This window comes from Pan troglodytes, chromosome 3, assembly GCF_028858775.2.
Source record: "Pan troglodytes isolate AG18354 chromosome 3, NHGRI_mPanTro3-v2.0_pri, whole genome shotgun sequence".
NCBI lineage: Eukaryota > Metazoa > Chordata > Mammalia > Primates > Hominidae > Pan > Pan troglodytes.
The window spans coordinates 87,494,830-87,511,366 of NC_072401.2; the positions used below are offsets into that span (position 1 = coordinate 87,494,830).

Here is a 16,537-nt window from a genome sequence, read left to right on the forward strand (position 1 = left end):
ACAACTTAGTATATAACTCTTCATAGGAACCATCCTTTCTATCATTTCTATATTCCTTTCCAGAAGTCTCATGTTTGTTGCATGGCCATATTAGATATGGGTGTGCAGTTCATAAAATTTCAATTTCTTGGTGAGGCCTTTGCTGCTTGGCCTATTTAAAAGGGTAAACCTATCCCACCATACACTGACCAGCATTTTTAAATATTCCTTCTTTGCTTTGCCTTACTTAATAGCACTTATCATCACCTGACATTTTACACATTGACCTGTCTTATTGTGGATCGCCTTGCTCTTGCCAATAGAGCATGAACTCCACATGGGCAGCAATTTGTCTGTTTTCTTCACCATCTAGATCTGTTCCTGGCACATTTTATTCATTCAACACATACATGTCAAATGACTGAATTAAAAAATCATCAGGGTAGAGTAACAGAGGAAAAGAGAAATACTGTCATGGGGCCCGAATCTGCATATTTGCATTTCAAATATCTTTCAACTTAATACTAACACATTTGTGTCTTCTCAGTGCCACTGGTAGATGGCGAGCATTAGGACAAGATCCCTGGTTTATAAAACCACACTGGTAATGTGTTCTGTGTAATTTTCATACATAAGAACTTTGTAGAGAGTTATTATAGCTATTATACTTTAGAATAATTTTACTTGTAATGAAGTTATTTTTTGATTTTTAAGAAAATAAAATTTTATTTATAATAATTTATAATTTATTATATATTTATATCTAAAATGTATTTGATGTATTTATTATAATTTATTTATTAATAAAAGTTATTAAAATAATGAATTATCTCCTATTTATCTTTATTAAGAAGAAGGGGAGCACAGAAAGAATTCTAGATGTCTTGGCCTGTGATTGAAGGAGCTTAGATTCTGAAATGAAGAAAGTCCTTTACTGGTCTACCCAGCTGAGTTCCGATGAGAAAAAGCTCTTGATCCCATTCTCAAGTGCTTTGCAAATATGTACTCACATACTTGCCCACCCCTGAAAAAAATAAGATGCCAACACACAGTGAATTCACTGAACAATTAGAGGCCACCACCAGGCTACAGCTGAAATAAAAAGGAGAAAACATGAATAAAACTCAACCGTTGGCAATTAAATCTAAATTATAAATCTAAATTAAATCTAAATTATAAAGAAATGTAGCATGGTGGTTTGCAGGGTTTTTTTTCTGGCTTTTGGCTTTGCTTGTCTTGTTTCTTTCTTGAAGCTCTCAATTTGGAGCAAGATAACCAAATATGGTAAATTTTCTAACTAGGGAAATATTTATAAAGTTCATCACTTCCACATCATATGGTTTTTAGGTGATTTTTAAGCAGAAAGCTACCATGAGGACAATGAAATCGAATGTAGCATATTGGCAGGATAAACAATCTTAAGAGGCAGGAATTGCAAAGCAAAGAAAGCCTTTCTTACTCAAGTACAGACACATTTTCTTTTTCCAATCTTACAAACTCCCACTGCCAGAAGTTTAAAAATAACAAACTCACGTTTTTATGGTTCACACACTTCATGAGGACCAGCTCCCGGTACGCTCTCTTGGCATGTGTTTGGTTCTGAAAGGGTCTGCTGAGCTTCTTAATGGCCACATTTCTGTCAAGGACAGCATCATACGCCGCACTGTAGAGATGCAAGAGCAACTCAGAATTAAGAACAAAAGATTCCTTAGAACTCTTGCCTACTTGATTAAGGATACTGGTAAAGAAAATGCTATTTCGGAACCTTAGATACTGTCTACTCTGGTCACATGCCAATCAGGTTTTAAGTAAAGATATGAGTGACTGGCATAAGAATATTCTACAAGCTAGGAGGATGAAGAAGAGTTGGAGGAAGGGAAGGAGGAGAAACAGGAGAAGGGGGGAAGGAGTAGAAGAGGGCAAAGGAGAAGAAAAAGATCTTGCCAAGAATATAGCATATAATTGCCTCAGTAAGTGAGTGGAATAAAGAAGTAAGACAGGCATTCAAATTTCCCACTAGCCATGTGACTATGGCAAGTCATTTAATCTCTCGGAGCTTGAATTTCTCATGTTAATATATGATATTTAATATTTTATAGCTATAAAATTTCATTGTTCTTTGGTTGTTTTAAATGAACATTTTCTATACCCATTCACAAGAACCAGGTGTTTTGTTTGTTACTGTTTTTTAGAAACAGAGTCTTGCTATCTTCCCCAGGCTAGTCTTGAACTCCTGAGCTCCAGGTATCTTCCTGCCTCAGTCTCTTTAGTAGCTGTGACTACAGCCACATACTATGGCACCCAACTAAGAACCAATTTTTAAGATGTGATGTTAATTGCCATAAAAGCACTGGTGGGCTGATGATCAAAGTGTACTCTCATTAACAATAACACAGCTCAAAATAAGAAATGCAATCAGAGAGTTTTAGAAACGTAAATAACTGCATTTAAATACAAAGACAAAAATAAATGCTATTCACACGTGAAGCTTTCACACCGAGAATGAAAATTTACAATGCTTTGAAAAAGCAATCTAAATATTTGGTGCTATTTCTCTCATATGCAGAGTACATGAGTTTAGAGATCAAATGAGAAAGTGAGAGAGGCTCTTTTTGCCATTATACCTAATGATGCCCTCACAAAAAATGTGACCCATCCCTGAAACTTTGAGTCCTGCTGGGTTTTGTCTTAGTTGTCAGGAGGAAATGCAAAACCAGAATCCACTACAACTGATCTACTAAATTAGAAGTAACATTGACCATTGAAGGCTCATGCCACAGAACTAGGGGCCAAAAATGGAATTGCTGTGCTGTAAGAAAATGATAGATTCACAGAATAAGGTTGAAAAAAGTCTTAGAGTTCACCTGGTCCATACTTTCATTTAATACTCATTCCTCTCTAAAATATGTCCATGAAAAGTTTCACCAGTCTCTCTGTTTGCCCACCTCCAAAAACATGGAAATCATTATATCTAAGCAGCTCTTTCTATTGTTCGGCAGCTTTGAGAATAGAAATGCCATCATTCTAATAAGCAGAGTTATCTTTCTGCAGTTTCCACTGACGACTGTTAGTCCTGCCTTCCAGGGCAACTCAAAATAAAATGTTTCCTTTCCATTATTAACCATAATATATGAAATCTATTAAAAGGCTGCACACAATGCGTGGCCTAGAGTCAACACTCTTAACTCTTAGCTTTTAGCATTTTTCCCCTAAGTCTTTACTTTCTTAAATTAAATATTACCAGTCCCCTACCATCACTTGTCAGATGTGGTTTCAAGTCCCATTACTATCTGGTCAGTTTCTTCTGAATAAACTCCAGTGTGTCAATATGCTCTGAAAATTTGGACCTTGTGCTAAATAAACATTGCTACTCTGGGTATAGAGTGTTACTGAAGATTAGGGTAGAGCTAGTAACTCTCTCATTCATTCCTTTGCTCATTCATTCAACAATCCTGTTCTGATATAGTTAATACAGCTAAGTCTGTCCTGGAACTCTTTAATAATGACATTCCACACTATTCTTTTCCACTTTTTAAAAAATTTTATTTTATTTAAAGTTCCTGGGTACATGTGCAGAATGTGCAGAATGTGCAGGTTTGTTACATAGGTAAATGTGGGACATGGTGGTTTGCTGCATCTATCAACCCATCACCTAAGTATTAAGCCCAGCATGCATTAGCTATTTTTCCTGATGCTCTCCCTCCTCTGTTTCCTGGCCCCAATGGGCCCCAATGTGTCTGGTTCCCGTCCCTGTGTCCACGTCTTCTCATTGTTCAGCTCCCACTTACAAGTGAGAACATGCAGTGTTTGGTTTTCTGTTCCTGCATTAGTTTGTTAAGGATAATGGCTTCCTGTTCCATCCATGTCCCTGCAAAGGACAAGATGTCATTCCTTTTTATGACTGCATAGTATTTCATGATGTATATGTACCACATTTTCTTTATCCAGTCTATCATTGATGGGCATTTGGGTTGATTCCATGTCTTTGCTACCGTGCATAGCGCTGCAATGGACATATGCATGCAAGTATCTTTACAACAGAATGATTTATATTCCTTTGGGTATATACCCGGTAATGGAATTGCTGGGTCAAATGATATTTCTGGTTCTAGGTCTTTGAGGAATGCCACACTGTCTTCTACAATGGCTGAACTAATTTACATTCCCACCAACAGTGTAAAAGCATCCCTATCCGCAGCCTTGCCAGCATCTGTTTCTTCTTGACTTTTTAATTATCACCATTGTGAATGACATAAGATGGTATCTCATTATGGTTTTGATTTGCATTTCTCTGATAACCAGTAATGTTGAGCTTTTTTTCATGTTTGTTGGCTGCATAAATGTCTTCTTTTGAGAAGTAACTGTTCATGTCCTCTGCCCCCTTTATATGGGGTTGGTTTTTTTCTTGTAAATTTGTTTAAATTTCTTGTAGACTCTGGATATTAGACCTTTGCCAGATGGATAGATTGCAAAAGTTTTCTCGCATTCTGTAGGTTGTCTGTTCAGTCTGATGACAGTTTCTTTTGCTGTCCAGAAGCTCTTTAGTTTAATTAGATCCCATTTGTCCTTTTTTGCTTTTGTTGCAATTGCTTTTGCCATTTTCATCAGGAAATTTTTGCCCATGCCTATGTCCTGAATAGTATTGCCTAGATTTTCTTCTAGGATTTTTATAGTTTTGGGTTTTACATTTACTTCTTTAATCCATCTTGAGTTAATTTTTGTATAAGGTGTAAGGAAGAGGTCCAGTTTCAATTTTCTGCATATGGCTGGTCAGTTTTCCCAGCACCATTTATTAAATAGGGAATGCTTTCCCCATTGCTTGTTTTTGTCAGATTTGTCAAAGATCAGATGGTTGTAAACGTGCAGTCTTATTTCTGAGTTCTCTATTCTGTTCCATTGGTCTATGTGTCTTTTTCATTTTTTTGTAACATTACCATGCTGTTTTGGTTATTGCAGCCTTGTAGTATAGTTTGAAGTCAGGTAGTATGATGCCTCCAGCTTTCTTCTTTTTGCTTAGGATTGTCTTGGCTATTGGGCTCTTTTTTGGTTCCATATGATTTTTTAAATAGTTTTTTCTAATTCTGTGAAGAATGTCAATGGTAGTTTAATGGGAATTGCATTGAATCTATAAATTACTTTGGGCAGTATGTCCATTTTCACAATATTGGTTCTTCCTATCCATGAGCACAGAATGTTTTTTCATTTGTTTGTGTCCTGATTTCCTTGAGCAGTGGTTTGTAGTTCTCTTTAAAGAAGTCCTTTATGCCCCTTGTTAGCTGTATTCCTAGGTATTTTATTCTCTTTGTAGCAATTGTGAATGGGAGTTCATTCATGATTTGGCTCTCTGCTTATCTATTGGTGTATAGAAATGCTTGTGACTTTTTCAGATCAAATTTGTATCCTTAAAGCTTGCTAAAGTCACTTAGCAGCTTAAGGAGCTTTTGGGCTGAGATTATGGTGTTTTCTAGGTATGGGATCATGCCACCTGCAAACAAAGACAATTTGATTTCCTCTCTTCTTATTTGAATATCCTCTATATTTCTTTCTCTTGCCTGATGTCCTGGCCAGAATTTCCATTACTATGCTTAATACGCGTGAAGAGAGAGGGCATCCTTGTCTTGTGTCAGTTTTCAGGGGGAGTGCTTCCAGCTTTTGCCCATTCAGTATGATAGTGGCTGTGGGTTTGCTGTAAATGGCTGTTAATATTTTGAGGTATGTTCCTTCAATACCTAGTTTATTGAGAGTTTTAACATGAAATGATGCTAAATTTTATTGAAGGACTTTTCTGCATCTATTGAAATAATCATGTGTTTTTTGTCTTTAGTTCTGTTTGATGTGATGAACTTCATTTATTGATTTGCGTATGTTAAACCAGCCTTGCTTCCTGGGGATGAAGCAAACTTGATTATGGTGGATAAGCTTTTTTATGTGCTGCTGGATTCAGTTTGCCAGTATGTTATTGAGGATTTTTGCATCAATGCTAATCAGGGATATTGGCCTGAAGTTTTCTTTTTTTTGTTATATCTCTGCCAGGTTTTGGTATCAGGATAATGCTGGCCTCATAAAATGAGTTAGGAAGAGTCCCTCCTTTTCAATTGTTTGGACTAGTTTCAGAAGAAATAGTACCAGCTCCTCTTTGCCCCTCTGGTAGAATTCAGCTGTAAATCCATCCCGGCTTTTTTTGGTTGGTAGGCTATTTATTACTGCTCAATTTCAGAACTCATTATTGGTCTATTCAGGGATTCAGCTTCTTCCTGGTTCAGTTTGAGGAGGGCATATATGTCCAGGAGTTTATCTGTTTCTTCTAGATTTTCTAGTTTATTTGTGTAGAGTTGTTTATAGTATTCTCTGATGGCAGTTTGTAGTTCTGTGGGGTGATAACCCCTTTATCATTTTGTATTGTGTCTATTTGATTATTCTCTTTTCTTCATTATTAATCTAGTTAGTGGTCTATTTTATTAACTTTTCCAAAAAAAAAACCGGCTCCTGATCACTGATTTTTGTGAAGGATTTTTCGTGTCTCTATCTCCTTCAGTTCTGCTCTGAGCTTGGTTATTTCTTGTCTTCTGCTAGCTTTGGGGTTTGTTTTCTCTTAATTTTCTAGTTATTTTAGTTGTGATGTTAGGGTGTCAATTTGAGATCTTTCTAGCTTTTCAAAGTGGGCACTTAGAGCTATAAATTTCCCTCCTGACACTGCTTTAGCTGCATCCCAGAGGTTCTGGTATGTTGTCTCTTTGTTCTCATTGGTTTCAAAGAACTGCTTGATTTCTGCCTTAATTTCATTATTTACCCAGGAGTCATTCAGGAGCATGTTGTTCACCTTTCTCGTAGTTGTGTGGTTTTGAGTGAGTTTCTTAATCTTGAGTTCTACTTGATTGCGCTGTAGTCTGAAAGACTGTTTGTTATGATTTCACTTATTTTGCATTTGCTGAGGAGTGTTTTACTTGTAATTATGTTATTAATTTTAGGGTAAGTGCCAGTGGCACTGAGAAGAATGTATATTCTGTTGTTTTGGGGTGGAAAGTTCTGTAGATATCTATCAGGTCCACTTGATCCAGAGCTGAGTTCAAGCCCTGAATATCTTTGTTAATTTTTTGTCTCGATGATCTGCCTAATATTGACAGTGGGGTGTTAAAGTTTCCACTATTATTGTGTGGGAGTCTAAGTCTCTTTGAAAGTCTCCAAGAACTTCTTTTATGAAACTGTGTGCTCCTGTATTGGGTGCATATATATTTAGGAGAGTTAGCTCTTCTTGTTGAATTGAACCTTTACCATTATGTAATGTCCTTCTTTGTCTTTTTTTTTTTTATCTTTGTTGGTTTTAAAGTCTGTTTTTCAGTAACCAGGATTGCAACCCCTGCCTTTTTCTGCTTTCCATTTACTTGATAAATTTTCCTCTATCCCTTTATTTTGAGCCTATGTGTGTCTGTGCACAGAGATTGGTCTCTTGAATATAGCACACTGTCGGGTCTTGTCTTTTTATCCAGCTTGCCATTCTGTGTCTTTTAATTAGAGTATTTAGCCCATTTACATTTAAAGTCAATATTGTTATGTGTGAATTTGATCCTGTCATCATGATGCTGGCTGGTTATTTTGCAGGCTTGTTAATATAGTTGCTTCATAGTGTCATTGGTCTCTGTACTCCAGCGTGTTTTTTAGTGGCTGGTAATGGTTTTTCCTTTTCATATTTAGTGCTTCCTTCAGGGGCTCTTCTAAGGCAGCCCTGGTGGTGACAAATTCCCTCAGCATTTGCTTGTCTGAAAAGGATTTTATTTCTCCTTCATTTATGAAGATTAGTGTGGCCAGATATGAAATTCTGGGTTGGAAACTCTTTTCTTTAAGAATGTTGCATATTGGCCTCCAATCTCTTCAGACTTGTAGGGTTTCTGCTGAGAGGTCTGTTGTTAGTCTGATGGATGTCCCTTTGTAGGTGACCTGGCCTTTCTCTTTGGCTGCTCTTAACATTTTTTCCTTCATTTTGACCTTGGAGAATTTGATTGTGTGTCTTGGAGTTGATCTTCTCATAGAGTATCTCACCGGGGTTCTTTGGATTTCCTGAATTTGAATGTTGGTCTGTCTTACTAGGTTGGAGATGTTCTCCTGGATGATATTTTGAAGTATGTTTTCCAACTTGCTTCCATTCTCCTCATCTCTTTCAGATGCTCCAATCAGTCATATGTTCAGTCTTTTTACATAATCCCATAGTTCTCAGAGGTTTTGTTCATTCCTTTTCATTCTTTTTTCTCTAACCTTGCCTGCCTGTCTTATTTCAGCAAGATAGTCTTCAGGCTCTGAGATCCTTTCCTCTACTTGGTCTATTTGGCTATTGATACTTGTGGTTAAATTGTGAAGCTCTTGTTTTGTGTTTTTCAGCTCCATCAGGTCATTTATGTTCCTCTCAAAACTGGTTATTCTAGTTAACAGCTCCTGTAATGTTTTATCATGGTTCTTAGCTTCTTTGCATTGGGTTAGAACATATTCCTTTAGCTCAGCAAAGTTTGTTATTACCCACCTTTTGAAGACTACTTCTGTCAATTCATCCATTGCAGTCTCACCCCAGTTCTGTGCCCCCACTGGAGAGGTGCTGCAATCATTTGGAGGAGAAGAGGCACTCTGGCTTTTTGAGTTTTCAGCATATTTGCATTGATTCTTTCAAATCTTCATGGGTTTTTCTACCTTTGATCTTTGAGGCTGCTGACCTTTGGATGGGGTTTTTGTGGGGTCTTTTGTTGTTGTTGTTTTTGTTGTTTTCTGTTTGTTTTTCTTTTAACAGTATGGCCCAACTTCCATAGGGCTGCTGTGGTTTACTGGGGGACCACTCCAGACCCAGTTCACCTGGGTCCCTCCTGCACTTGGAGGTATCACCAGTGGAGGCTGCCAAACAGCAAAGATGGCTGCCTGCTCCTTCCTCTGGAAGCTCCATACCAGAGGGGCACTGAGCTGATGCTGGCCAGAACACTCCTGTAGGAGGTGTCTGGCAACCCCTGTTGGGAGGTCTCACTCAGTCAGGAGGCACAGGATCAGGGACCTGTTTAAAGAACCAGTCTGGCTGCCCCTTGGCTGAGCAGGTTGGGCTGTGCTGGGGAGAATCCCCCTCATCTGGACTGCCAGCAGGCAGGAAAGACTAGGTGCCCCCAACTGTGAGACTGTGGCCGCTCCTCCCCTCAGGGGCTCCTTCCCAGGGATATCAGAGTTCTGTCTGAAAACCCCTGGCTGGAGTTGCTACAATTTCTGCAGGGAGGCCCTGCTCAGTGAGGAGAGATGGATCCAGGTTCCACCTAAAGAAGCAGTCTGGCCACGATCTGCCACAGCCACTGTGATGTGCTATGGGAAATTCCTCTCAGTTCAAACCACCCAGTCTCCCTGACACCAGCAGGGTAAAATGGCCAACTGGAGTTGCAGTGATGGTGACTGGCCACCCCTTCCCCAGGCACTCGGTTGTATTAGGCATTGTCCAGCCTGCTGCTACTGGTTGCAACCCAAGCAGGTGGCACAGCTCTGTGCCTGGAACCAAAGGCCTTGGTGATGTGGGCTCACGAGGGGATCTTCTGATCCACAGGATGCACAGATCCATGGAAAAAGCATGGTTCCCTGGGTGGGGCAGCACAGTCACTCACCACCTCTCTTGGCTGGGTGTGGGAGTTCCCCTTATCCCATGTAGCTCCCGGATCATTGCTCCACCCTGCTTTTCCTCACTCTGCATGGGTCATACCAACTGCCTATTCAGTCCCAGTGAGAGAACCTGGATACGTCAGTTGATGGAGCAGGATTCACTCACTGTTTTCATTCTTCTCAGTGGGAGCTGCTGACTGGAACTGCTTCTGTTTTTTTTTTTTTTTTTTTTTTTTTTTTTTTTTTTTTTTTTTTTTTTTTTGGACAGTTTTGCTCTTGTTGCCTGGAATGGAGTCCAATGGCACGATCTTGGCTCACCGCAACCTCCGACTCCTGGTTTCAAGTGATTCTCCTGCCTCAGCCTCCTGAGTAGCTGGGATTACAGTCATGCACCACCACGCCCAGCTTACTTTGTATTTTTAGTAGAGACGGGGTTTCTCCATGTTGGTCAGGCTGGTCTCAAACTCCTGACCTCAAGTAATCCGCCCATCTCGGCCTCCCAAAGTGCTGGGATTACAGGCATGAGCCACCAGGCCCGGCCTGGAGCTGCTTCTAATTAGCCATCTTGTCTCCTCTCCCTCCATCCCACCCTATTGACTCACAGTGAGCCTGTGTTAATTTAAAATACTGTCTCTTAAAAATCTTGTGCTGCTCTTACACTAATATGTCAGCACTGGTGCTTCTGTGCTTGTGTTTGTTCTTTTTCACCTACCAATGGCAGCACAGATAAAGAGTCAAGTGGGCATGTTTCTAATAGGTAACATATAAGGGCAACAGTGGATTTGGAAACACAGGAATTAAACTTACTGTCTAAAGTTAAGTCATTGTATTGGCAGAAAATTGATCCATCACCTCAAAGACAAGAACTAAATCTTAAGCCAAAATTAACTTAGCTGAAATTATTAAAATTTCAAAAGAAAGAATGGCAATCAGTCATGAAGGCACATAAGGGAGTTGGAGAGGCAAACTCTGGCACTTCTTGGCCAAATAAGAAAGTACCTTTCCAGGTAGGTCCAGAGATCCTGTCAGCCAACCAGATGGACACATTCATATTGTGATTGTCAGAAACTACAGCCAGTTAGCATTCTGATCAGAGTCTCCTTGGGCTGATTCTATCCTCTACAGCCAACATTATACTAATCAAGACTTATTCAACATTATACTAATCAAGACTTAATATGTGTATAAGAATATTGTCTATATTTGGTCAGCCTGACTGTTGCATCTTTCATAATTTCAAAAAACGGGCATCTGGTTTTATATGTGAGATGGTAGTGAGGATTGTCAATGTGAGTTTGAGTCCCTGACATATTGACCAGATCATGCAAGACAGTGGGCCATCCCCCTATCTCATGTGGAATAACTGAGAAAATCCCACCCTGTGGGGTTTCTTGGCAGGCAAAAAGCTAGACAGTTCTCCTGGAAACGTTGTGGCATTCTCCCTCTGTCTGGTACTTCCTCCTCAAAGCAATTTTAGGTATGAATGTCAGCCCTGCTGCTTACTAAATGTGGGCAAATCATTTACACTTTCTGACATCAGTTTCCTCATACTTAAAATGAAGAGAATAATAACTTGACAAGCTTGTTGTAAGGAGTAAAAGAGTTAATAATGTATAGATAGTGCCTCACCTAGAGTGAGCACTGAGTAAATGATGGCTATTACTATTTTTAAAATCAATGTTCTTCCCAGATTCATTATGTCATGTAGGACAGGATAAAGCATGAATTCCTACAGCATAGGCAACAATTGGACACATATCTGCTAATCAATAGTTCTTTAGTCTTTCTGCTAATTACAAATACATTCAACTGTACCACCATCATGACCACATTTTTCAAGTATGTCCCATGACATCATAAAATACATCTTCCAAAAAGACAAAAAGCTTTGTTAAACTTTAAATACATTATAAGCTGGGCACAGTGGCATGTGCCTATTGTCCCAGCTACCCAGAAAGCTGAGGCAGGAGGATTGCTTGAGCCCGAGAGTTCAAGACCAGCATGGGCAACATAGTGAGACCACCCCATATCAATAAAAATAATAAATACATGCATACATACATATATACGCTGTAGCCATACAGTTCTCTGGCTTACCATTTTAAGAAACTATCTGTATGATTTGTTTTTAACAAACCCCCTATTCCCAGTGATCACTACGCCCTGTCTTAATAGTTCACAGGGTATCTTTTCTAACCAATACAAGGACCAGTGTTGAGTTCAGGAGGTGTCTCTTATAAGCTATCCCTTCCTCTAAAGAAATAAGAACTTTTGGCTGTCTTGAATTGTGTGGATACTGTGGTTTGGTTTACTGAACTTCCATCTGACTCCTCTATGTCATACCTTCCTATATTAAAGATAAAACTTCAGAGTTAAGTGTACAATTCCCAGAAGCTTTTGCAGCTAGCACTCTGGATCCAAGTAAGATCCTGCAGATGCACCTATGAGCGATTTGTAAGGCAGAAGTGAGGATTATCAGCATCTTCTGACATGTCTTATTTGGGAAGCAAGGTCTTGTGGAGATGTGAGGTTTTCTTCCAAAGCAATAATTCATGTCATTCTCTAGATTCCTGGTTAAGAGGAGGAGTGGAAGCAGAGTCCCCAGTGAACTCCAGGTTCCATTCCCCCGTTCACAGCATAATAGAGTAGCCATGGCAACAGTAAGTGCATAGTTCCAGCTCTATGATTTCCTAATCTCAGCTTTGATTGTATGTCCTGGAAATCTGATGGTTCTAGGATACTCTCAGAGGTGGGAGCTCCCTGGTGATTCAGCTCTTGGGTGTCTGGGAGTCATTCAAGGTAGCCCAGAGTACAGCCCACTTCTCCAGGCCTTCCTGTAACTGCAGGCACCCATTTACAGCATTTAATCTCTGCTGCTTAAAATGCTTCTGTCTTCTGCCGTGAACCTTGGCTGACACTACAATCTTTCCCATTTTCTGTAATTCCTCAGTGATTACTGGCAGAAGTTTAGCAAATACATCTGCAAATTGGCATCATTGATGCGGTACAGTCACAGATTCATGTCTGAAAGTTTTCTATTACTCTTGAGTCATCTATTTTTCCACGAATCTTGGCCTGTGGAATCTTACTTTTTTTCTTTCAGTAGTTTTTTCTTTCTGCTATCTTTATGCAGGTAAAAATGGAGATAGGTCTTTATGAAGATTTTTCCAACAATTCTCCAGCCACACTGCTGAAGATTTTCCAGCAACTTCTTGGCATACAGTACTAACACACCTCCACTTCTACCAGGTTTATTCCTAAAAGAGTGATAGAACTTTCTGCTGTTATGCTCCTGTCATTTAATTCAGCTTGATGATGCTATAAAGCTATGTTTACCTCCTTGTATGTATTTATATGAATACACATACACACACACAAACACACACACACACACACATCTCTGAAGGCAAATCTTGTTCTCAATATATTTATCAGGTATTTTTTTCTTCTGACAATTGCAGAAAACCTCTTACACAAATGTTCTTCTTCCTAAGTCATAATCATTTATTTGACAATTTTTCTTGTTCCTCTTTCCCTTTACATTTAAAATGTTTGTAATCATATTAAATATTTATGGGGGAAATCCCTAAGCATTACTGGAGCATCTTAAACATCTTAAATCATAGCCTGGCAAACCAAATTCTTTAATAAGAATCATGTTTTTGAACCTGCCAAATTCACTTCTGCCTCAGGATTCTGCAATTGTTCCCCCTAACAGGAATGCTCTTCTTGCATCCTCACTTGGCTAAACCCATTTGTGATTCAGATTTCAGCCCAAATGTTATCTCCTCAGAGAGGCTTTCTAAAGTTTTTCTATCAAAAGTCAACAGTTGATTTTTTGGTTAATTATTTTGTCATTGAATGGTTTGGCTGTACAAGTTTGGTCATATTTGTTGAGAATACTTTCAATTACAAGTAACAGAATTCTGAATAATAATAACTTAAGTAATAAAGATATTCATTATAGCATATAACAAAGTATAAAAGTAGGCTTATCAAAGTTTCAGAGATGCACTGTGATTTTTGAGGGCCCTAAGCACTTTTGCCTTCGATTTTCTGCAAATTTGTTCTCAGCATGTTGGGAATAAAAAGCCAATAGGGCCGGGCGAGGTGGCTTACACCTGTAATCCCAGCACTTTGGGAGGCTGAGGTGGACCGCAAGGTCAGGAGTTTGAGATCAGCCTGGCCAACATGGTGAAACCCCATCTCTACTAAAAATACAAAAATTAGCCAGGTGTGGTAGTGTGCACCTGTAATCCCAGCTACTCAGAGGCTGAGGCAGGAGAATTGCTGGAATCCGGCAGGCAGAGGTTGCAGTGAGCCACTGCATTCCAGCCTGGGTGACAGAGCAAGACTCCATCTCAAAAAAAAAAAAAAAAAAAAAAAAAAAAGCCAATAATAGGAGAACTCTATTAATGTATCCAAGGGCAATGGTGTAGGTGCTGTGATGCACGAAGATTCCCTGTCAGGAATAAAGGGCTTATTATGTCAGATGCTAGGTGTGCTGCCAGCAGACAGCCTCTCAGCTCTTAGCCCCCTTTGAGGATGACCTCAGCTGACAAAAGCTGCCTAACCTAGCCTACACACTCTTCATAGGTAGCCTTCATTCAATGACTGATGAACACGTGGTTATAAAAGCCTGGCCACTTCACCCCAATTCAGGACAGCTGGTAAGGCTCATTACCTCTTCAGAACTCCCAATAGGGTCAGCAGAGGCTTCTATTGAGATTGTATTGCAGCTGAACTTGTCTCTATTTTCTTTTTCCACAGGTGTTGGCCCCCAAAATACTTCCTAATAAATCTCCTGCATGAAATCACCATCTCAAAGTGTACCTTCTGGAGAATACAGTGTTTGGAAAGCAGTAACTCATGGCTAAATACAGCAATATGCTCTGGAGTTCACTTGGATACTTCCCTAGGCAAAAGGCAAGTCCAATTATGGATAAACATGGCTAGACTACGAGCTCAACATCAAGAAAAGCCATTTCACCTATGTAACCAACTAACCTAGATGACCAAGCCTAATTACAGAGTTTTCATTCAAAACCACTTTGTGCTTGGTAGACACTGAATTGAAGCAAGGCAGCAAGTGGGTCTCACAGCCAATCCCTCAAAGACAGTATCAAAAGCAGGAACTTCTTAAAACACTAGAAACTGAACTAGTACTTTACAACCTGTCAGCAAACTAAAGACCACACAAAGATTATTCACCTTAATCAAAAACATGGGACCAGCTCAGCAGCTCATCACCACAGAAAATAGATGAATGGAAAGAAAATGGCTGCTCTAGACACGAGGCCATTTCTGGAAATCAGGATGGTGACATTGGAGAAGAAACTGAAGATTCTTGGAGAAATATTAACTTCATCTCAGTAAAATGGTAGGTGATGGAATGCACACAGACTGTCCCAGTTTCTCTTCTTTGATCTTTGTGACAAATTGTCTCATGCCCATTCTGCTCTTTTACTGACCATTCAATGGACCATTCATATATTTATCTAGTCGATGTTTTAGTCTACAAAATTCACAAAGCTGCCAGGCTGCCAATTGATACGGTAAGCTGAAAACTTGGGAAATTAGACTGGCCAGCCCTGCTATAAGACATACAGCGTGTAGTTAGACAGCCTTGCTACACTGATTTTGCCATTTACTGTGTGGTATAAATCAATAATTATTTAGTTTTTAGTGTTTAGTAAATATTTTCTAACTTTACAATAAAACCCTTCCAACAGAAATAAATAAAATTAAAACTACATATTTAATTAAAGTACTATATACTAAATTTCTATTTCTTATATATTCTTGGTCACAACCAAATGAAAACCAGAAAAAGTTCTCCTAAAGGACCATCAGCATCTATTTCAGTTAGTAATTATTGTAAGAAGGCTGTGCCTACATACAATGATTTAACACATGCAGCTATGTCTTAGTCTATTTGGGTTGCTATAACAAAACATCTGAGAATGGGCAGCTTATAAACAGCAGACATCTATTTCTCACAATTCTTGAGTCTGGGAAGTACAAGATCAAGAAACAGCCAGATTTGGTGACTGGTGAGGGCTTGTTCCTCATAGAAGGCACCATCTTGTGTTCTTACATGGCAGAGGGGATAACTAGCTCTTTGGGGTCTCTTTTATAAGGGCACTAATATCATTCATGAGGGCAAATCCTCATGACCTAATCACCTCCCTAAGATGCCACTTTCTAACAATATCACATTGGAGATTAAGTTTCAATATATGAATTTTGGGGAGACACAAAAGATACATTTGCAGATTACTCTGAATCATAACTTTTCATTTAGCTCAAATGACTGTTCTTCTAAATTGATTTTGCTTATTTTCATTTTTGTGAGGATTACAAAATATATTTTAATTGACAAAAATTGTATATATTTGTGGTACAAACCATCATATTTTGATATATGTATACATTGCAGAACTGCTAATTCAAGCTAATTAACATATATATTACCTCTCATACTCAGATTTTTTTGGGTTGAGAACACAAATCTCCCTAAGTAATTTGTAAGTATACAATATATTCTTATGAACTCTAGTCATTATGTTGTACAATAGATCTCTTGAACTTATTCCTCCTGTCAAACTGTCTAATTTTGTGTGCTTTGACAAACATCCCTCCAGTCTCCCCCGCTTTTGGCCTCCAGCCACTGGTAACCACCATTCTATTCTCTACTTCTCTAAACTTTATATCTCAACATAAGCTCCATCAAGTTCAAGACACTTTTGTAAGCAACAATCCTGCCATTTAGTTCATCCCTAAAGAACTCAGGGCCTTGGGAATTTAATAATGTTAATACAGTCTTTTTTTTTGGGAGGGGCATTATTAACTGAGAAAAATGGGTGCCTTTAAACATTTTCTAAGATTAGAAAATAAAAAAAGTCAGAAGGAGCCAAGTGAGGACTGTAAGGTGGATGCCTAAAAT

At 39.0% G+C, this 16,537-nt stretch overlaps 1 protein-coding gene across 34 annotated transcripts in view; it reads right to left on the reverse strand.

Annotated features, from left to right (window-relative positions):
* The window catches only part of MAPK10 (mitogen-activated protein kinase 10), a 567,525-nt gene that overhangs the window by 87,209 nt on the left and 463,779 nt on the right, over positions 1-16,537 (reverse strand). For all 34 annotated transcript variants that reach the window (XM_054683822.2, XM_063808966.1, XM_063808956.1 and 31 more), the window contains one exon: positions 1,513-1,642. In XM_054683822.2, the coding sequence (XP_054539797.1) occupies positions 1,513-1,642 (130 nt within the window). The remainder of the gene's footprint in view (positions 1-1,512; positions 1,643-16,537) is intronic.